The 22,499-nt window shown below is 36.7% G+C and overlaps 1 protein-coding gene across 1 annotated transcript; it reads left to right on the top strand.

The window, feature by feature from the left end:
- The first annotated feature begins 8,556 nt into the window (after positions 1-8,556).
- Positions 8,557-22,115, top strand: NMBR (neuromedin B receptor). The gene is made up of 3 exons (XM_003255801.4): positions 8,557-9,117; positions 18,550-18,898; positions 21,410-22,115. The coding sequence occupies exons 1-3, from the start codon at positions 8,696-8,698 to the stop codon at positions 21,809-21,811; spliced, it is 1,173 nt and encodes a 390-aa protein (XP_003255849.1). The 5' UTR covers positions 8,557-8,695; the 3' UTR covers positions 21,812-22,115.
- The last annotated feature ends 384 nt before the right edge of the window (positions 22,116-22,499 follow it).

The following is a 22,499-nucleotide window of genomic DNA, read 5'->3' as shown; positions in this document are numbered from 1 at the left end:
TAACATTAAATGTAAATGGGCTAAATGCTCCAATTAAAAGACACAGACTGGCAAATTGGATAAAGAGTCAAGACCCATCAATGTGCTGTATTCAGGAAACCCATCTCACGGGCAGAGACACACATAGGCTCAAAATAAAGGGATGGTGGAAGATCTACAAAGCAAATGGAAAACAAAAATGGGCAGGGGTTGCAATCCTAGTCTCTGATAAAACAGACTTTAAGCCAACAAAGATCAATAGAGACAAGGCCATTACATAATGGTAAAGGGATCAATTCAACAAGAAGAGCTAACTATCCTAAATATATATGCACCCAATACAGGAGCACCCAGACTCATAAAGCAAGTCCTTAGAGACCTACAAAGAGACTTAGACTCCCACACAATAATGGGAGACTTTAACACCCCACTGTCAACCTTAGACAGATCAACGAGACAGAAAGTTAACAACGATATCCAGGAATTGAACTCAGCTCTGCAACAAGCGGACCTAATAGACATCTACAGAACTCTCCACCCCAAATCAACAGAATATACATTCTTTTCAGCACCACACCACACCTATTCCAAAATTGACCACATAGTTGGAAGTAAAGCACTCCTCAGCAAATGTAAAAGAACGGAAATTATAACAAACTGTCTCTCAAACCACAGTGCAATCAAACTAGAACTCAGGATTAAGAAACTCACTCAAAACCGTTCAACTACATGGAAACCGAACAACCTGCTCCTGAGTGACTACTGGGGACATAACGAAACGAAGGCAGAAATAAAGATGTTCTTTGAAACAAACAAGAACAAAGACTCAACATACCAGAATCTCTGGGACACATTCAAAGCAGTGTGTAGAGGGAAATTTATAGCACTAATTGCCCACAAGAGAAAGCAGGAAAGATCCAGAATTGACACCCTAACATCACAATTAAAAGAACTAGAGAAGCAAGAGCAAACACATTCAAAAGCTAGCAGAAGGCAAGAAATAACTAAGATCAGAGCAGAACTGAAGGAAATAGAGACACAAAAAACCCTTCCAAAAATTAATGAATCCAGGAGCTGGTTTTTTGAAAAGATCAACAAAATTGATAGACCAGTAGCAAGACAAATAAAGAAGAAAAGAGAGAAGAATCAAATAGATTCAATAAAAAAAAGATAAAGGGGATATCACCACAATCCCACAGAAATACAAACTACCATCAGAGAATACTATAAGCATCTCTATGCAAATAAACTAGAAAATCTAGAAGAAATGGATAAATTCCTCGACGCATACACCCTCCCAAGACTAAACCAGGAAGAAGTTGAATCTCTGAAGAGACCAATAACAGGTTCTGAAATTGAGGCAATAATTAATAGCTTACCAACCAAAAAACTCCAGGACCAGATGGATTCATAGCCAAATTCTACCAGAGGTACAAGGAGGAGCTGGTACCATTCCTTCTGAAACTATTCCAATCAATAGGAAAAGAGGGAATCCTCCCTAACTCATTTTATGAGGCCAGCATCATCCTGACACCAAAATCTGGCAGAGATACAACAAAAAAAGAGAATTTTAGACCAATATTCCTGATGAACATTGATGCAAAAATCCTCAATAAAATACTGGCAAACCGAATCCAGCAGCACATCAAAAAGCTTAACCACCATGATCAAGTGGGCTTCATCCCTGGGATGCAAGGCTGGTTCAACATACACAAATCAATAAATGTAATCCAGCATATAAACAGAACCAAAGACAAAAACCACATGATTATCTCAATAGATGCAGAAAATGCCTTCCACAAAATTCAACAGTCCTTCATGCTAAAAAATCTCAATAAATTAGGTATTGATGGGACATATCTCAAAATAATAAGAGCTATCTATGACAAACCCACAGCCAATATCATACTGAATGGGCAAAAACTGGAAGCATTCCCTTTGAAAACTGGCACAAGACAGGGATGCCCTCTCTCACCACTCCTATTCAACATAGTATTGGAAGTTCTGGCCAGGGCAATCAGGCAGGAGAAGGAAATAAAGGGTATTCAATTAGGAAAAGAGGAAGTCAAATCGTCCCTGTTTGCAGATGACATGATTGTATATCTGGAAAACCCCATCGTCTCAGCCCAAAATCTCCTTAAGCTGATGGGCAACTTCAGCAAAGTCTCAGGATACAAAATCAATGTGCAAAAATCACAAGCATTCTTATACACCAATAACAGACAGAGAGCCAAATCATGAGTGCACTCCTACTCACAATTGCTTCAAAGAGAATAAAATACCTAGGAATGCAACTTACAAGGGATGTGAAGGACCTCTTCAAGGAGAACTACAAACCACTGCTCAGTGAAATAAAAGAGGATACAAACAAATGGAAGAACATTCCATGCTCATGGGTAGGAAGAATCAATATTGTGAAAATGGCCATACTGCCCAAGGTAATTTATAGATTCAATGCCATCCCCATCAAGCTACCAATGACTTTCTTCAAAGAATTGGAAAAAACTACTTTAAAGTTCATATGGAACCAAAAAAGAGCCCTCATCACCAAGTCAATCCTAAGCCAAAAGAACAAAGCTGGAGGCATCACGCTACCTGACTTCAAACTATACTACAAGGCTACGGTAAACAAAACAGCATGGTACCGGTACCAAAACAGAGATATAGACCAATGGAATGGTACAGAGCCCTCAGAAATAATGCCGCATATCTACAACTATCTGATCTTTGACAAACCTGACAAAAACAAGAAATGGGGAAAGGATTCCGTATTTAATAAATGGTGCTGGGAAAGCTGGCTAGCCATATGTAGAAAGCTGAAACTGGATCCCTTCCTTACACCTTATACAAAAATTAATTCAAGATGGATTAAAGACTTAAATGTTAGACCTAAAACCATAAAAACCCTAGAAGAAAACCTAGGCAATACCATTCAGGATACAGGCATGGGCAAGGACTTCATGTCTAAAACACCAAAAACAATGCAACAAAAGCCAAAATTGACAAATGGGATCTAATTAAACTAAAGAGCTTCTGCACAGCAAAAGAAACTACCATCAGAGTGAACAGGCAACCTACAGAATGGGAGAAAATTTTTGCAATCTACTCATCTGACAAAGGGCTAATATCCAGAATCTACGATGAACTCAAACAAATTTACAAGAAAAAAACAAACAACCCCATCAAAAAGTGGGCAAAGGATATGAACAGACACTTCTCAAAAGAAGACATTTATGCAGCCAAAAGACACATGCAAAAATGCTCATCATCACTGGCCATCAGAGAAATGCAAATCAAAACCACAAGGTGATACCACCTCACACCAGTTGGAATGGCGATCATTAATTAAAAGTCAGGAAACAGCAGGTGCTGGAGAGGATGTGGAGAAATAGGAACACTTTTACACTGTTGGTGGGACTGTAAACTAGTTCAACCATTGTTGAAGTCAGTGTGGCAATTCCTCAGGGATCTAGAACTAGAATTCCCATTTGACCCAGCAATCCTATTACTGGGTATATACCCAAAGGATTATAAATCATGCTGCTATAAAGACACATGTACATGTATGTTTATTGTGGCACTATTCACAACAGCAAAGACTTGGAACCAACCCAAATGTCCAACAATGATAGACTGGATTAAGAAAATGTGGCACGGCCGGGTGTGGTGGCTCATGCTTGTAATCCCAGCACTTTGGGAGGCCGAGGCGGGTGGATCACGAGGTCAGGAGATCGAGACCACGGTGAAACCCCGTCTCTACTAAAAATACAAAAAAAAAAATTAGCCAGGTGTGGTGGCGGGTGCCTGTAGTCCCAGCTACTTGGAGAGGCTGAGGCAGGAGAATGGCATGAACCCAGGAGGCGGAGCTTGCAGTGAGCCGAGATTGTGCCACTGCACTCCAGCCTGGGCGACAGAGCGAGACTCCATCGCAAAAAAAAAAAAAAAGAAAATGTGGCACATATATATACACCATGGAATACTATGCAGCCATAAAAAAGGATGAGTTCATGTCCTTTGTAGGGACATGGCTGAAGCTGGAAACCATCATTCTCAGCAAACTATCACAAGGACAAAAAACCAAACACCATGTGTTCTCACTCATAGGTGGGAATTTAACAATGAGAACACATGGACACAGGAAGGGGAACATCACACACCAGGGACTGTTTTGGGGTGGGGGAAGTGGGGAGGGATAGCATTAGGAGATATACCTAATGCTGAATGATGAGTTAATGGGTGCAGCACACCAACATGGCACATGTATACATATGTAACAAACCTGCACGTTGTGCACATGTACCCTAAAACTTAAAGTATAATTAAAAAAAAAGAAAAAAATTATTAAGGTTTGTTCTAAGATACCATCAGGTTTCTTAGAACTAGTTTTACCATTTTAATCCTTGCTTTTAAGCTTTGAGGGCAAGACCAGAGAAGCCTTTGGTCTATGGTTAATTTTTCCTAACTACAAACACAATACACTTCTAACTAATGTACCTAAAACTATGTGTTTACAAGGTTGTTATACCGTGGCTGGTAGGAACATAGCTTCTTTAAATTGCTAATTGACCCTTTTCGGGTAAGTGTTTTCCTGAGAATTGGTTAATTTTCCCACATGCAGATAGAAACATGTATTTAGCTGAAAACCCAAGGGGAAATTCTGTGAATCTCCAGAGTTCTTTCTCTGTATGACTCACTTTTCTCTGTTCTGCTGATTCCAATTCCATCTTCTCAAGTAAGAGAGACTTCCAGGTTCAGTGTGGATTCCTTATCCTTGTGCATGTGCTGCCAATGTCTAAAAACTACTGTTTAATATGTTTTGTCTGGTTTTTATGTTTTCAGTGTATTCTCTGTTACTCCATCTTGACTTGAAGTAGGAATCACTTCCCACCCCCGTGGTCTCATATATATTCTTTAAGATTTTCATCTATGATCTTCCCCAAATTACTTTTTCATACTGGGACCTTTAATGCACTAGAATTATAATACTACATATAGTATTACATAGAGACTCTGTTTGATTCTTCTTGCCTGTGAAACAGTTTTCCCAGTATTATCTACTAAGTATTTATTTGTTGCAATACACATTTGAGTGTTGTTTCCTTACCTGCATGCACCTGACTGAACTTTCTGTTCTCTTCCATTGATATTTTTTCTGCTCTTTTGCCAGTTCCATTTTAATTTTAGTATTATATCTTTGTATTAGTATCTCCTTTCTCTCAAATTTTATGCTTTTCATTTCCGTTTCCGTTGCAATAGCATTGGTTGGAATCTCCTCTAGTGTGTTAAATACCAATGATAATAGCGGGTATACTTGCCTTTGTCATGATCTTAAGAAAAATCTATAGAATGTCTCCCTAAGTATAATATTTTATATTTTTTCGGAATACACTGAAGGATAGATACATTGAAGCAGATGAGGATTACAAAATTGGCTTAAATTTCAAATTCTTCATGTTCACTTACAACAATAATACTCATGTCAATGAATTTGAAACAGCATCAATATGGCTCTGAATAGTTCCTGTATTAGGGCAATACAATATACAATGTGTATTTATAAACATCGAATACTCAGGATTAAAAATGTATACTTCATTTATATAGAAACCACATTTTTTTGACACAATTGTTTTCTCCAGAAACAAAGAGACATAACAGACACTGATTTCAAATACAATAAATTTCAAAATGCAGTTTTATGAGGTCTCTTTCAAATTAGACAGTTTATCTTGTCTTTGTGAATCACATTAAGACTCAAGTATTTTTATCCAAGAATATTGATAAACATTAAGTATATGAGTCTAAGGAACCTAATATGGTATATGACATATTGAATACAATAAAAAAGTTTGTATGGCTGGGTGCTGTGGCTCATGCATATAATCATAGACATTTAGGAGGCTAAGGCAAGAGAATTGTTGAGCCCAAGAATTTGAGACCAGCTGGGGCAACAAAGTGAGACCGCATATCTACAAAAAATTTAAAAAGTTAGCCAGGCATGGTGGGGCACACTTGCAGTCCCAGGTACATGGGGAAGGTGAGGCAGGAGAATTGTTTGAATGCAGGAGGTTGAGGCTATAGTGAGCCATCTTCATGCCACTGCACATGCCTGAGTGACAGAGCAAGACCCTGTCTCAAAACATAAATAAACAAATAGTGTTTCATTCCAGTAGATGTTTACCTTTGATGTGTATGCATTCTATTAATATGAGACAATATTGTGTTCTTATATGTAATTTTGTGATTAATCTAAATAATACATTATTATAATAACTTTATAACATTTTAATAAAATACCAAAAAAATTATTAAAATATTCATTATATTCTTCACTACAATGAACATAAATCTTTAAGTAAATACATATAAAATTACTTAAAATGAAGAAAATTCAATCCAGATGCCTTGTTTCTACAATGCTTGTCAATTGGATATTTATTAATCCAGCTTTTAGACTCAACATTTTTTTCTCATCTAAATGATTAGGAACACACAGACACAATCAGAGGAGAATATAAAAATTCATACAGTAATTTTGATTTCAATATATTTTTATATAAAATATATTAAAATGGCATAGTTGCAGTTTGAATTTTAGACATTTCATAATTAGAAGACTGCTTTAGTAATTTATCCTGTATAGTAAGATTGGATGTTAAAAAGAAAACAAATAACTTTGGAGATAAAATTCCTAGAGACATTTCTCAACTTACATGTAATATTAATTTCCTTACTCTCTCTTCCTCTTTCTCTTGCTCCTTCTCCCTCTATATATGTGTATAATTTTTATAAATATAAATAAAATATTTATATATTCAAATATATTTATATATAAATATTCTATTTAACTAATCTTAATTTTATAATGAATTATTTTAAGTAGTGAAATTCCAGAAGAGTACAATAAGGACTTTTATTTGAGTTAGAAAACATAAAATTGATTACAATGCAAATGTTTACCTTGTCTAATTCAATTATGATGTGACAGTGCTCTTGGTGGGCAATATCTGGAAAAGTTGCTTAATTTATAAATGACGTTGCATATATACACATTTTATCAGTTTATGGCTAGATCATCATAGGTAGTCCTTGGCTAGTTACATGGTTATTATTCAATTGTTCAATTTTATCCTTTAATAACGAATAACTAGTCAAATGTTTTCCCTAATGAAGAGTGTTATTTAGCTAACGCCAGAACTGAGCCGCCATTTCTGGTCAGTTTATGTTAGACTCAGATGGTGGTGATTTGGGAAACTGTTTTGTTCTTAGGGACAACCTATTTAGAACAGCATATCAGATGTTTATTGAATATATATCTACGAGTGGCACTACTCAATCATAAGCATACATATACTCTGCCTTAATAGAAGAATTGACAATTAAAATTGTCAAGCGAGGTTCCAAAAGAAAAAATAAGTTAGTAATTTATTTTGAAAAATTGTCAGTTTCCAGTAAAGCTGAACATACTCAAGTACTATGACCTGGCAAATCCACACCTGGGATTTATTCAAATGTGCACCTGAACACATGTAAAAGAATGTTCATAGAAACATTACTCAGGTTGACTCAAATTGTAAGGAACCCAAATGTTAATCAATATAGAATGGATAAACAAACTTTGGTATATTTATAAAATGATGTAGTATACAGTAATGAAAAATGCCACCTGAGAAAAAACATGAGTGGATCTCACAGATACGGTGTCGAGTTAAAGAACCTAGACACAAGAGTGTATGCTGAATGAGTCCATTTATACGATGTTCAATAGGACGCACACTTATTTAATAACAAGTTATTTTGGGAGATGGTGGCTAGATTGTGGGCTCTGAATGATGGTTAGATTAAGCAGAACGATTAAGAAATGTGTACGTTATACATGTTATAATTCAATAAAATATAAATTTAAAAATAATATGCCAACTATAGGAAATAATTTTCACATTTAAGGTAAGAACAGTAGATGATCAGAAGAAGAGTAGCGAGAGGATTTCATTTATGAGCTTCATTCTTTGGCACTCATTTTTTTCCCCTAAATTCTGTGTTTCGGCATTAGGGACTTGCCAGCTCAGCCCTTTAATTCTCAGAGATTCCAAAGTTCTTACCTGGGGCTCCTCCTGCTTGGAGGCGGGTAAGGATGGATGTATATAGGGGCACACACACATGCATGGAGGACTGACCTCCCCTCCAGTTCCACACAATACAACAGGAACTTCACAAACAAGAGCAAAGCTGTGGGAAAAGCAGTTTACAGGTGGCCCGGCGCTAGCACCCAGGATTTCAGCGGCGGCCCGCTGGACAGCGCCAGGATGACTTCCGCTTCTCTGGGCGAACTGTCGGGCAGGTGCTTCTACTGATCCCCAGGGGACAGCTCCTGGTTCCTGAAAGGCTGTTTTCCGCTAGCTAACCGCGAGAACAAACCACTGAATACGGAACAAAGACGCAACCGCTTTGCTTTTTTTTTTTTTTTTTTTAAATTTAAATTCAGAGTTAGCCGGAGCCATTTCCCCCCTCTAGAAGCAGAGCGCCCGAGTGTGTGGACAGACCCCTCCCCAGGTCCTGAACTCTTAAGGACTTGGCGCTGTGAGGCGCGCCCCGTGGGCAGTAAACCTGCAGGGGCGAGAGGGAGGGACATCGATTAAACCCAAATCGTGGGCGTTCAGTCCTCAGGGCACCGGAGCGCGTGAAAACTCCAGCGGACTCTTCTGGAGAGGAGATCATGCCCTCTAAGTCTCCTTCCAACCTCTCGGTGACCACCGGCGAGAATGAGAGCGGTTCCGTTCCCGAGGGGTGGGAAAGGGATTTCCTGCCGGCCTCGGACGGGACCACCGCAGAGTTGGTGATCCGCTGTGTGATCCCGTCCCTCTACCTGCTCATCATCACCGTGGGCTTGCTGGGCAACATCATGCTGGTGAAGATCTTCATCACCAACAGCGCCATGAGGAGCGTCCCCAACATCTTCATCTCTAACCTGGCGGCCGGGGACTTGCTGCTGCTGCTCACTTGCGTCCCGGTGGACGCCTCGCGCTACTTCTTCGACGAGTGGATGTTCGGCAAGGTGGGCTGCAAACTGATCCCTGTCATCCAGCTCACTTCCGTGGGAGTTTCCGTGTTCACTCTCACTGCCCTCAGCGCCGACAGGTAAGAGCACAGGTAGCTGTGGGTGGCTTGGAAAAGTCGTGGAGAGGGGCGAGTAGAGAAGACTCACCCGGAGTGCACCTACTGGCAGAAGGACGCAAGGAAAGGTTGGGTGTGGAGAGGAAGAGAGGGAGAGAGTGTGTACCTGGGAAGTAGAGTAAACAGAATTAAAATGGACTGACATGTGAGGCTTGGAAAAATACAAGAAAATTACTATGTTTTAAAAAAACAATTAAAATTGCTTTTAAAATCGCATCTCCTAGTCCCACCTCCGACACTTAGGGAATATTATTTCATAGAAAAGCTATGGAATAAACATGCAAAAGAGCGAGTATCTTGTTTAAGCGTTTTGTGTGTGCTTAAAATCTTATAAGTGTACTTTCCTTTATGCAGTAGAATAAGAATCTAATAGGTAAGAATGTCTGCTTAATATTAGGCAAATATTTAATTTTGATTTTTTTCAAGTAAGAGGAGAACTTACTTAAATTTATTAACTGAATTTTACTATTTCTTAGAAGTAAAACCAATTAGATTAATAAATGTTCTTTAGGCAGATGACTTTTCACATTCTTCTTGTTTAATACCTGAAGCTAAGAGACATTTTTTTTCCACAGATAGGTACCCGAAATACATCTTTGATATTAAATCTGCTTTCGACATATGTTAAGGGTGTGAAGTGTCCATTATTCTATTTTGCAGATCAACTAGTTCAACTCTGTCATTTTTCAGACGTGCATATTGAGGCCCAGGGAATGTAATTTCTAATGGAAGACCAGGGAGGAAAATCCAAGTCTCCTGACTCAGGGTCCATTTAAGCAGAAGTGAATGTTTGGATAGGGGTGGGGAAAAATGCAAAATTAGTTATCTTTTCATGGAGCTGTGGTTTAATTCCCTTGGTGGGACTGGAGGACTGACTTAAGCTATTTAGATAAACAATTAACTTGGATAATTAAGGTGGTATTCACTCTCCTCTTTAATTTACGTATTCAGTTGCTAATGAAAAATAAGTCTGTATCTGAATTTCCTGGTATTTGCAATAATACTGGAATACTACTTTGGCACTGAAGAGTTAATCCTGACTGAGGGAAACACAACATTCAACAGAGACTTGAGAAACTGAAAATGATTCACTTTCTTAAAAACCACACTCTTGGAAATTTAGGTGCCTTTTGCATAGATTATGTACTTAATTTTGTTTATGTGGCAGCATTTCTATTATCTTTTAAAATATTTTCTCTGAATTTCAAAGCAAAAATGTGACTAGTTTAGCTGCGCCTCTTTATGCAATCTTATTTTACCTAGAAAGTTTAAAAAACCTACTTAGTGATTAGAATAAAACTTAATGATTAGCAACCACAGTAGTTTAAATTACTATCATTATGCTTTTATTCTAAAGACGTGGCATTGGTAGCAAGACCCGGGGTTGGAGTTTATTTCACACCACTTTTTACAATCTATTGTCATGGCGACACATGACTATTTACACAGGTAAATTTGCCCTGGCCAAGATCAGAGAAAATAATAATCCTCACATATTTACTGACTTTCTCTGTTTCATTTGTGCATCATATATTCTGTGAATACGGAATGAATACTTTAGAAATAACGATAAGGAAAGGTGAGATGCCTCTTCTACTTGGTCTGTAGGCTACCCTTGTCTACCAGTGTGTGTTTAGGAAATATAAACTAAGAAACCTGAGTAACTGTTGATGAAGTTATGCAATATATTCCATGATTCACTTAAAACGGGTTGGAAATGGTTTGTTATATATTGTCTACACTTCTATTTTTCTTCTGGAGCATAGCAATCAATAGTTGATTAGTACTTGATGACCTCTTACTATATCTCACCAAACGCTATGATTTCTTGTGGATGTGGAATCAATTGTAGGATTAATTGCACTTAGCACAGTGTTAATTTTTTGTGTGTGTGATTTTTCAATCCTCACAATGCTGTGAGATAGGCATTATTATATTTAAATTAAAATCTTTAAAGCTAAAAAAACAGATTAGAAATTCAGCAACATTTTTATGATCTCACAGCTAGCCACTGATGGTGCCAACATGTTTGAATGCCATTTAAAGTCTGAACTCTTCACCATTAATCCACATTATTACAATTCTTGGTATAAGAAATTACTAATAGTATTTTTTATTTGCCAGCAGACTTAAAAGCTGAGTTTAAAACAAAGCACCTAAGCATAAAAAAAAAAAAAAAGTACAGGAGCTGATTCATTAGATTTATTACAGTGAAAAAACATCATAAAATGTAACTGCAAAATAAAAGAAGCGCCTTGAATTCAAAATTAAGTAGTAGTTGCAGCAGTAAAAACTATAATAAACAAACAAAAATTCTGTTATTAGAGTCTTTAAACAACAAATTCAATTATTTGTATCATATATCCTGTCTTCACAGATGGCCTAAGTGTCTTTGCCTAATAAAGTAACAGTAGAGAGTTAAAAAATAGAGATCACAGTACATAGAAAAAACCCAGGAAGATAATGAGATTTCAGAAGGTATATTCCAATGTGAAGTGGAGACTCATGTTCTACACTTCATTGATGTCAGCATCATTAGATTGCAGAGACTACAATGAAAAACACAAATATTTTGAATCTACCTTGAGGCCTGAATCACCTTGTTTGATATGGCCAAAGGGTGGTCAGATGACACTGGTATCTGTGATTATTATTATATTTCATTTTTTTGAGACAGAATCTTGCTCTGTCACTCAGGATGGAGTGTAGGGGTGCGATCTCGGCTCACTGCAACGTCTGCCTCCCAGGTTCAAGCAAATCTCCTGCCTCAGTCTTCTGAGTAGCTGAGATTACAGGCACACACCACTATGCCTGGCTAATTTTTGTATTTTTAGTAGAGACAGGGTTTCACCATGTTGGCCAGGCTGGTCTCGAACTGCTGACCTCAAGCGATCTGCCCACCTCAGCCTCTCAAAGTGTTGGGATTACAAGTGTGAGCCACCGCTCCCGGCTGGTGTCTGTGACTATTAATCCTCAACTTTCCAAACTCTTCCGAGGAGTTTCAGCAGACACATCCCTAGGCAACAGCTTTTGTGCCCACTGCAGTCATGCCTCAGAGGCACATCATCATAACCAGTATGGCTGGAGGAGAGACAGTGCATGGTATGAAGTGGTGATAGTGGTAGTCTTAATTTATTATTTTTTTTTACTGTTAACTTGATAGACATTTTTGTTACAATTTTGAAAATGTATATTGCTTGCTTGCTTACATAAAGTAGTTGATTAAAAGTATTTCTATATTCTGTCATGTTTCTAACACTTTCATACATACACACATACACACAAACATACACATATTCTCACCTCCCACCGTGGAGTATTGGGACGTGTGTGCTGTGACATCGGGTTGGTGGCGCCCCATAAGCCATATTTTGCTCATGGTTGGTGTTATAGTTATCTCCTTCTCTATATATGAGTAGCTGCATTTCCAAATTTGGAATGTTATTTCTTTGATTCTTGAAGACCTTTTGGCCTCTGATGGCACATTATTAAAATGCAAATAACTTTGAGGAATGGAGTTTTCCTTTTTCCTTCATAGGAAAAATTCTCACAGATTCCTAGTGCTAGACTGTAAACTTCATAATTTCATGTATTAACAAATATAAAACTAGATATCAATTCTTTATTCTGGCTTCTTATATAACTGTTAACCAAAATGCATTTATAAATTAAATTTAAAAAATAAAACTATAAAAACTATAAAAATAAACTAATATTAGTTTAATGTATTAGGTGATACTTTCTTCTGCTACCAAATAGCCAATGTTGGATTAAACGCAAAAATAATGTTGTGCTAAATCTGATTAAGTTTCTAATGCATTAATAATTGTTAATACAAAATCCAAGTTTTTGTGTGCTGATTAGGATAATCAGATTTCATTCCTTAACTAGGTCAGTAGACAAAGTCTTGAATCATTAATATTATTTGTATATTATATCAATGCAAACAGATATTCTATTGAGTGCAATTATTTGTTAAGATACTGAAATAGATTGGATACAGGCCCTGGTTCTAACACTCCCTAGGCTTCATAGGACTTTTCCGTCAGTCTTTGTCCAGTGGTGGGAGGCAGTGCTGTTAATTGTTTGCTGCTTTCTCATCAAATAACTCCTGACTGAAGCTCAGGTTCATGTTAACCAGCTGCCCCTGACTGGAGATGATACTTTCTTTTTTGCTCCATAGCCCTTGCCTCTCAGTCTCTTAATTGGTAGTGAGATTGGCACCAAGAGTGTGCTTCTAACACTTTAGAATAATAGTCCACACTCACCCTATAATGCTAGAGTGATGACTTATTTATGTTCAACTTATTTTTGTTCAACTTTGTATTACTCACACAGCTATAAAGAACTACCTGAAATTGGGTAACTTATAAAGAAAAGAGGTTTAATTGACTCACAGTTCCACAGGCTGTACAGGAGGCGTGGCTGGGGAGGCCTCAGGAGACTTAGAAACATGGCAGAAGGGTGAAGGGGAAGCAAGCATGTCTTCACATGGTGGCAGGAGAGAGAGAGCTAAGAGGGAAGTGCTACATGCTTTCAAACAACCAGATCTCATGAGAACTCACTCACTACCACAAGAACAGAAAGGGGAAATTTGCCCCCAAGATCCAGTCACCTCCCATCAGGTCCCTCTCTCAAACACTGGGGATTACAATTCTACATGAGATTTTGTTGGGGATACAGAGCCAAACCATATCAGACTTGCGACAGGAGAATTTAAGGCAGCCTAAAAATAAGAATACAAACAACACACCACAGGACTAAAAAGGGAGGAAACCAAGGGCAGGGAAAAGAAAAGTTGGAAAATATAAAATGACCCATATTTTCACAAAGTGTGAGTCATAGGTTTTTCTGAGAGCTTTCTTGTAGCATTTTCAAAAAGAAAAATTTGCTTTCCATAACAAATGCTCTGTTATTTTTATATACCCATAGAAGCAGAATCAATTGTAGTTTCTGCACATAATTTATTAGTTTTTAATTTGAATTTACAGGGCTTATTGTTAAATAAACGTTATTTGACTCCAATAAATTAGATATCTTTTATTCATTGATCTTGAACACTTCTAGTTTATCTCTTTCTTTTATACTTAGAAGTAATTTCACACATTGAATTAGAAAGGAACTGTATAATTCTCACAAGATTCATAATATTGCCATAATTTATATGTTACTTATAGCTTTTGAAGATTATTCATCTATCTTGATCTGAAACTTTTGGGACACACTATAAATAAGGAGAGATTGCATCAGGCTTGGGTCTATGGTTCCTGGGTGCTGCTAACCATGTATCCATTACATCCAAATGTTTTACTTGGAGAAAAAGGATAAAACAGCACAAAACTCATGGCCATAAGGTGGTGTTTTCCTTATTTGCAAAAGAAGAATAATGTCTTCCTCATGATGTGACATATCATAATTAAAGAGCAGGCATCTGATTCTTCAAATGCTGAATTTCTGCTGGATTCCAGATACTATCCATTCTGTTGCTGAATGTGCACCCATTGCACTGGACAACCTTGCAGGAAGCCTGTGGCAAAGATGCTCACTGCTGCACACAATTCTCTTAAAACATGGTTTCTAAACCTGGCTTATCATCAGAATCACCTGGAAATGTCAGTAATATGCAGAATCCCACACTTCACATTCTAGGGACTCTGCATTAGTAAGTCTACAGAGAAGCCTAATCATATTCTCTCTTTTTTTACTTCTCTAGGTGTTTCTGAATATTGATGCATCTTAGACATCACTAGATTAGACTCAGTCTCCATTTGTCATCACCATTCCCACTTCAACATAATACCCAACAACTCCCACCCACTTTACCACAATTGCTCCTAATGAGGATCTCCTTGTTGCTCAGGCTATAGTTTCAACCATTTATTGAGACCCTATGGACTCTACTGGCCAGGCCAGGCATTGTGTTATGTATTAGAGATATAACAGTGAGCAAGACCTTTCTCTTACCGTGCAGTTCACACTCAGACTTTTTGTGGACCTATTCTTTGCCTGATAAATGAAAGTTTAATAAGAAAAAAAAGAAAGAAAGAAATTTTGGGTAGTGTCATTAGAAAGATTAGTGTAGCTGGAGATTTTTGAGATGCTATGATGACTCTATAAGAGGTAAAAAAAGATCCTATTTTTATTATGTATTTTGTTTTATGATTAAACTTAATTATCTCTTTACATTAAAATTTAAACTATACAGATGTTACAAGCGAGATCCAAAATAAGAATTGATGAAGAAATCTATTTACTTATTGAGGTTTAATACATGAATAGTGATGATTTTTCTCTTTATATGCCTTTTGATCAACATTCTCTAGTATTTAGTTTTCAGTTAGGGATATCCTCCTGAGACCATTTATAAGGGAAAATGTACCTTTTTACACATACCTCTATGCTAATATACACAGTGAAACACTTTTTATACTAAGAGATACTTTTGCCCATGTCTATAAATATTTGAAGGAAGCATGATAAAACATGTCCACATTAATTTGCACAATCTCATTTTATTTTTTGCTTTTTATCCTTTCAAAGATACACACAGTTGGTATACAACATTTTTCTTCGACAATTGTAAGCTATGTCTCAGTACTAATAACACTTTGGTAATCTGTATTTTCGACTGTAATTCTATTTTTGTAGGATTTTCAATTCTGCCCTTTTATTCAAATGTGTATCATTTAGAGACTATCGTTGGGGTCTATCTTTTCTTGCAGGAGGTGGCTCATAATCCTCCTTGTTGGAAAGGCCAGCATTTCTGCTAGGTTTCTTGCTTTCCCTAAACTGACATTTCTGTACCTGTTTCTAGCAATCTTATCAAAATGAGAGATTTATTATTTTAATTTCTATTTAAAGTTTCTCTGTATCTTTTATGGTTATAATGCCTGCTATGATATGAATGTTTATGTTGGCCAAAATTCATATGTTGAAATCCTACTCCCCAAGACGATGGCATTAAGAGGTGGGCCATTAGGAGTGATTAGGTCATGAGAGTGGGGCTCACATGAATGGGATTCATTCCCTTATAAAAGACTCCAAAGGGATGCTTGACCTTTCCACCATTTGAATAAACAGCAAGAAGATCCATCTGTGTAAAAAAGGGAGACCCTCACCAGACACTGAATCTCTCAATTCCCTTATCCTAGATTTCCTAGTCTTCAGAATTGTGACAAATTTCTGTTGTTTATAAGCGCCCAGTATATGGTACTTTATTATAGCAGCCCAAGTAAACTACAACAGTACCTCTACAATTGTATATGTGCTTAGATATGAGGTAGAGAAGTGACATTTTCTTCTCCTTTTTAAATACGTAGAGGAAAGTTCAGAATACCCTTCCTGGTTTTTGAGAATCTAAAAAGAAGGCTTGATCTTTTTGTAGTGATAACCTCTCTGCCCTTTCCTTGTCTTCTTCCACAGAAAAAAAATTGCAATCAGGTTTTTGTTACTTTGCTCTTAAATATGAATTGTCAGTCAATAATGCAAATTTATTAGGAGAGATTACAGCACAAAGAGACCAAACAACCTGGAAAGAGATTAAATTTTTATGTTTGTATTAGTTTTATAGATACATAGCAAGAGCTGGCTGCAGTAGCTCATACCTATAACCCCAGCACTTTGGGAGGCTGAGGTGGGCAGATCACTTGAGCCCAGGAGGAGTATGAGACCAGCCTGAGCAGCATGGCAAAACCTGCTCTCTACAAAAATACAAAAATACAAAAATTAACTAGGCTTGGTGGCACACACCTGTAGTCCTAGCTACTTGGGAGGCTAAGGTGGGAGGATTGCTTGAACCTGGGAGGTGGAGATTGCAGTGAGCTGAGATCAGGCAACTGCACTCCAGCCTGGGTGACAGAGTGAGACCCTGTCAAAAAAAAAAAAAGAGATACATGGCAAGAATGTGCACATATAACATAGGAATAGGACACTATAAAAAAGAAATAATTTGAAAACATAAAAAACTTAAAGGAAACAAAAGATGATAGCAGAAATTTTAAAATTCAGAAAAAATGATGGAAAGTAAAGCTAACATAATATCTTAGAAATTAAAATCAAGAAGAAGGTGGAGATGTGCTTGATAAATGTGATTTTCCAAAAAATGTCAGAGATGGGGTAATAATTGAGATTTGTCTAACTAAAATCATGTGGCACTGAATCTTATTTGCTAGGTATAGTGTCACCTGAAATACTTTAAAGAGAAATATAAAAAATTTGAGGTTTACATACCATTTTGAATTGTTTGCATCATCATTGCCTCACTTAATATGTGTGTTTGAGTTAGCTGTAGAAAGTTTTGGATTGTTTACTGTGTCCTGGAGTGTGATTCCTTTATCACTAGTACACTACTAGTATATTGCCATTAATATTTTAGGTTGGAGGAGAAAATAATTTTATGGGATCTTGACATGAAATAAATTTGAGCTATAAAGGCAGAATATTATTTTGCTTTCAAGTTTTTCAGTCCTTATTATTGGATTACGGAGAAAATCCCAATCTAGATTAGTCTTTTATTTATTTTATTTTGTCAAAATGTAGTATGACCAATCTAGATTAATTTCTAAAATTCATTAATGTCCTTAGAAAAAGAGTGAAGGGGCTCATACTCAGAAGCTATGGAAAAGTATCAAGGAAGAATTGAATAATATTATTTTGTGAACATCTTATATTTTGGTATTCAATACATTATGATAGATGTAACATATATAGATTTAGAAGAATTTAAGAGGTAAATGAATGTCCAGGATTTTGGAAATGAAATGACTAGGATTTAGGAAATGCCAATTTAAAATATTTTTCTCTCCTTTCCTGTTTTCTGTGCTAATAAGTAGTGGAATGACTTGTAGACTGAGAGACACCAGGAACCTTAGGTCTTCCATACACTTTTAAGCAGCCAGGGAATAAATAAATTTGAGCTATAAAGACAGAATATTGTTGGCATCTCTCTTACTAAGCAGGATGTCTTTCTCTCCTTCCTTCCTTCCTTCCTTCCTTCCTTCCTTCCTTCCTTCCTTCCTTCCCTTTTCTTTTCTCCTTCCCTTTCCTTTCCTTTGCTTTCCTTTCCTCTCCTCTCTTCTTCTTTCTTTTCTTTCTTTCTTTCTTTCCTTCCTTCCTTTCTTTTTCTTTCTTTCTTTCTTTCTTTCTTTCTTTCTTTCTTTCTTTCTTTCTTCCTTTCTTTTTCTTTCTTTCTTTCCTTCCTTCCTCCCTCCCTCCCTCTCTCTCTTCTTTCTTTCTTTCTTTCTTTTTCTTTTCTTTCCTCTTTCTCTTTCTTTCTCTCTTTCTTTCTTTCTTTCCTTTTATCTTTCTTTCTTCCCCCCCTTCTTCCTTTTTCTTTCTTTCTCTTTTTTCTTTCCTTTCTTTCTTTCTGGAATAACTTGAGATGTATCATTTTCCCAGGTACAGAGCCATCGTTAACCCCATGGACATGCAGACCTCAGGGGCATTGCTGTGGACCTGTGTGAAGGCCGTGGGTATTTGGGTGGTCTCCGTGTTGTTGGCAGTTCCCGAAGCGGTGTTTTCAGAAGTGGCGCGCATCAGCAGCTTGGATAATAGCAGCTTCACAGCATGTATCCCATACCCTCAAACAGATGAATTACATCCAAAGATTCATTCAGTGCTCATTTTCTTGGTCTATTTCCTCATACCACTTGCTATTATTAGCATTTATTATTATCATATTGCAAAGACCTTAATTAAAAGTGCACACAATCTTCCTGGAGAATACAATGAACATACCAAAAAACAGGTAAGCTTTGTAGGTATGGGTTGGTGGTGTGTGGTCAGAACAAGTAACTGCTATTTATTGGTTTATTTTGTGGGCTTTTAATCCTATGACTGATGAGAATAGAGTTGGGCCTTCATAGGCCTTAACTAGAACGGATATGTGGGGATCTCTAATATATGGTCATATCAGAGCCCTGGAAAGGCCCACTTAGGTTCAGTTTATCATTTACCTGGATCTGTGATAAGACCGGACATTCCACCATTAGAAATTAATGTATTGAAAGGCCTGTTTTACATGCAGATTTTTATTTAACAAACAACATAATAAACCAGAAAAATTTCACGTATGAGCATACATTAATTTGATTATTGTCTCTTCTCCCATTAACCCACTAAGGATGGCAGGGAGTCTAGAAGAAGGATGCATCAGGAAAGGACTATAGGACACTGCCTGGGATCTGGGGATGGGATTTAGGTGGAAGTCAGAATGAGAGATGAGGGGAATAGCAAGAGCAGCAGAAAAGGAACCCAAAAGTGCAATCCAAAGGTGGGCTGGTGCTGAAGCAGTACGTGACCCAACTCAAATTTGTAACTTTCCCTACAAAGATAATATGCTTATTTAAAAATTACATCATGAACCTTATGTACTTTTTCTTCCTCAAGAATACGCAGTACTAATTTAAGGTAAAAATCAACTGTGTTAATACACAAAGAGACAGAAATAGTGTTCTTGTGAGAAAGAGTTTCTGGTTGTACATTTGTGTACAGCTAGAAAAGAACTTCTAACGGGTTTTGCAGGTACAGAGTAGTTACCGATGCTTGTTTCCAAATTAAAGGCAAAGAAATTGAATCGCAGATCATTTAAAATTTACTGGAACATAGATGGAGCATTAGGCTGGGGCATTGGGCATGTTAGAAACAGCAGAAACTAGTAAAGGTTTCTTGCATGGAAGGTAACCTTTATGAATTGGTGGCCATCAGCATCAAAGATCCACATCGGCTTTAAAGACTTAAAAAAATCACCCAATTATTGAAGGCATTGTTAGATAAATTCATAGACTTTATCTAAATATTTGGCATCAGTGAGGCAATGTGTTCACATCATTGGCTCACTGTGCTTTCTATTTTATATAATTAGTTCTTTTATTTGAGCCCTGTGATCCAATGTGAGCCCTGTGTATCTCAATTAGGTATTTGAGTATTTGCTTTTGGTTTCTAAAGTTGAGTTTTTCTCATAGACACTGCCCTTGATTCACTTTTTAAATTTTTAATGGCCTTGGCCTGCCTGCCTTGTTTTTGTGAATTTCCCTATTGGGACCTATAAACCCTGGCAGGGCAACTGGGTCTTGACATCTGCTGAGAAATAACCGCAATGCCAACAGCCTGCCTGTGCACGTGAATCTCCAAGTATAGACTGCTGTGACATTCTTGCATTCATGGTCCACCTGGAAGGGATGACACTGCTTAGAAAGATAAATTTCACATTTGACTTTCTTAGGATTGATTGTTGGGTTGCCTAACTTATGCCACTGGGATCCGTGTGGAATATCACATTCTGCTTCCTGGCCTGGGCTTCTCTTCAGTTGCACCATTCTTTGCTTCCTCCATCACCACTCTACTGCTACCTACCATCAGATATGTTCCAATCCCAAACCTTTCCAGTCTTCTTTGGAATATTCTAGTTGACGACCAATAGTATTCACTCAGAAAATATTATGATACCTACTACCAATGTCTTTCAATAAATTAGTATTCCACGTCCATGTTGCCTTAATTAAATATTTAAACAAATTAGACAAATATAAGGTACCCCTTGAACTACTGATGTTAAGAAATAGTTTTTAGATTAAAAATATTGATGTCCAATATTTGAATTTTATCTATTTATTATACTCTTGAATACCCTCTTAGAAACAGTAAACATAATATGTAAATTTTATGGAGAAGGAAAGTTTATTTTTATTTGTGAATGTGACAATATAATAATGTTTATAAGACTCATAGTTATATCAGATGCTTTTGATTTGTGTAAGTCAGGAGTTTAAATTTCAAGTTGTCATTTTGTTTTCCTGTGGAGTGGTAGTTTTAAAAAGTCAAGCCCTGCTTCATTAGATCAATTTTTCCTATTTAAAACACCCTAATTTTTTTTGAAACACCTAAGCTTGAATATATTCTATGATTTCTTAATTTAGTGGATTTAATACAAACAGAAATGATTTATATTTATGTTACACACAATGAGGCATTAAGCAAAACGAAAATAAATAAATAATATGAAGACAGCATTTAGTAATTTACCACCTAGTTTTGTATAAGTTGTCAAATACTTTTTAATGCAAATAATGTAGAGACCAAAATAAGCTTTATCAAACTGTTAAAATCCATTATCACTTTGGTGAGGAAAATAAATAATTTGTGTATTTTGGATGTATTATCATGCTGTAAATTTTGCTCTTTCCTGACTTGATAAAGTTGGGATGTGGCTGGTTCCATTTTCACTTTAACCAATGGGATCAATTTCTTATATTTGCAGATGGAAACACGGAAACGCCTGGCTAAAATTGTGCTTGTCTTTGTGGGCTGCTTCATCTTCTGTTGGTTTCCAAACCACATCCTTTACATGTATCGGTCTTTCAATTATAATGAGATTGATCCATCTCTAGGCCACATGATTGTCACCTTAGTTGCCCGGGTTCTCAGTTTTGGCAATTCTTGTGTCAACCCATTTGCTCTTTACCTACTCAGTGAAAGCTTCAGGAGGCATTTCAACAGCCAACTCTGCTGTGGGAGGAAGTCCTATCAAGAGAGAGGAACCAGCTACCTACTCAGCTCTTCAGCGGTGCGTATGACATCTCTGAAAAGCAATGCTAAGAACATGGTGACCAATTCTGTTTTACTAAATGGGCACAGCATGAAGCAGGAAACGGCACTGTGATTTTGGCCATTCAACTCACTACCTGGAGAGAACTTAGTAACTGTTAAAATTCCTATTCAGCAGATCAGAACTAAATAATTATCGTATTCTTGCTGTTACTTAGCGAATTTATTAGGCAATTGCACGATTGACTCAGAAAATGCAAGACATTTTTTCTCTACACTAGACTTTATTTTTTCTCTTTTCATTTCCTAATAATTAGAATATGAGAAAAGACTTTAAATCACTACATATAATACATATATGTATATATATGTATTTGCACACATGCACGTACACACATGTACATTATATGTATTTCACATTAAAGATGATCCCCAAACCAATGCAATATGTATAATTTAACATTGCTTTAGTATTTAGGCTGTTGCTAAAGCCAATTCTAGCATATTTTTCTTAGGTTTTGTTTTATCTCGAAGCATGAAATAAATTTCTATATTGACTCAATGATTCAGTGAGGGTAATATTCAAACTCCTATTATTTGAAATACAAGTCAGATTGTCCTGGTGAATTTCATTCAATTCACAACTATTGCATGTATGTGTGTGTGTATATATATGTATATATGTACACACACACACCCACACGTCCTTCATTTTAAGAAAATAATAAAAAATTCAAAGGTGGAGCTTAATCACATCGGTATTTATTGTGATTCTGTGATTAAACATAATTTATAGAAATAAT

The sequence above is a fragment of the Nomascus leucogenys genome, chromosome 3, assembly GCF_006542625.1.
Source record: "Nomascus leucogenys isolate Asia chromosome 3, Asia_NLE_v1, whole genome shotgun sequence".
In the NCBI taxonomy this organism is placed as follows: domain Eukaryota; kingdom Metazoa; phylum Chordata; class Mammalia; order Primates; family Hylobatidae; genus Nomascus; species Nomascus leucogenys.
Note: the sequence above shows the minus strand (reverse complement) of the source record. Positions and strands in the feature narration are given on the sequence as shown.

What these genes read in the sequence shown, in the direction of transcription:
- NMBR (XM_003255801.4), top strand. Translation starts at nt 8,696, where the DNA reads ATGCCCTCTAAGTCTCCTTCCAACCTCTCGGTGACCACCGGCGAGAAT. An exon ending in ACTGCCCTCAGCGCCGACAG is followed by an intron (nt 9,118 to 18,549) that starts GTAAGAGCACAG and finishes TCATTTTCCCAG; the next exon opens with GTACAGAGCCATCGTTAACC. An exon ending in ATGAACATACCAAAAAACAG is followed by an intron (nt 18,899 to 21,409) that starts GTAAGCTTTGTA and finishes TTATATTTGCAG; the next exon opens with ATGGAAACACGGAAACGCCT.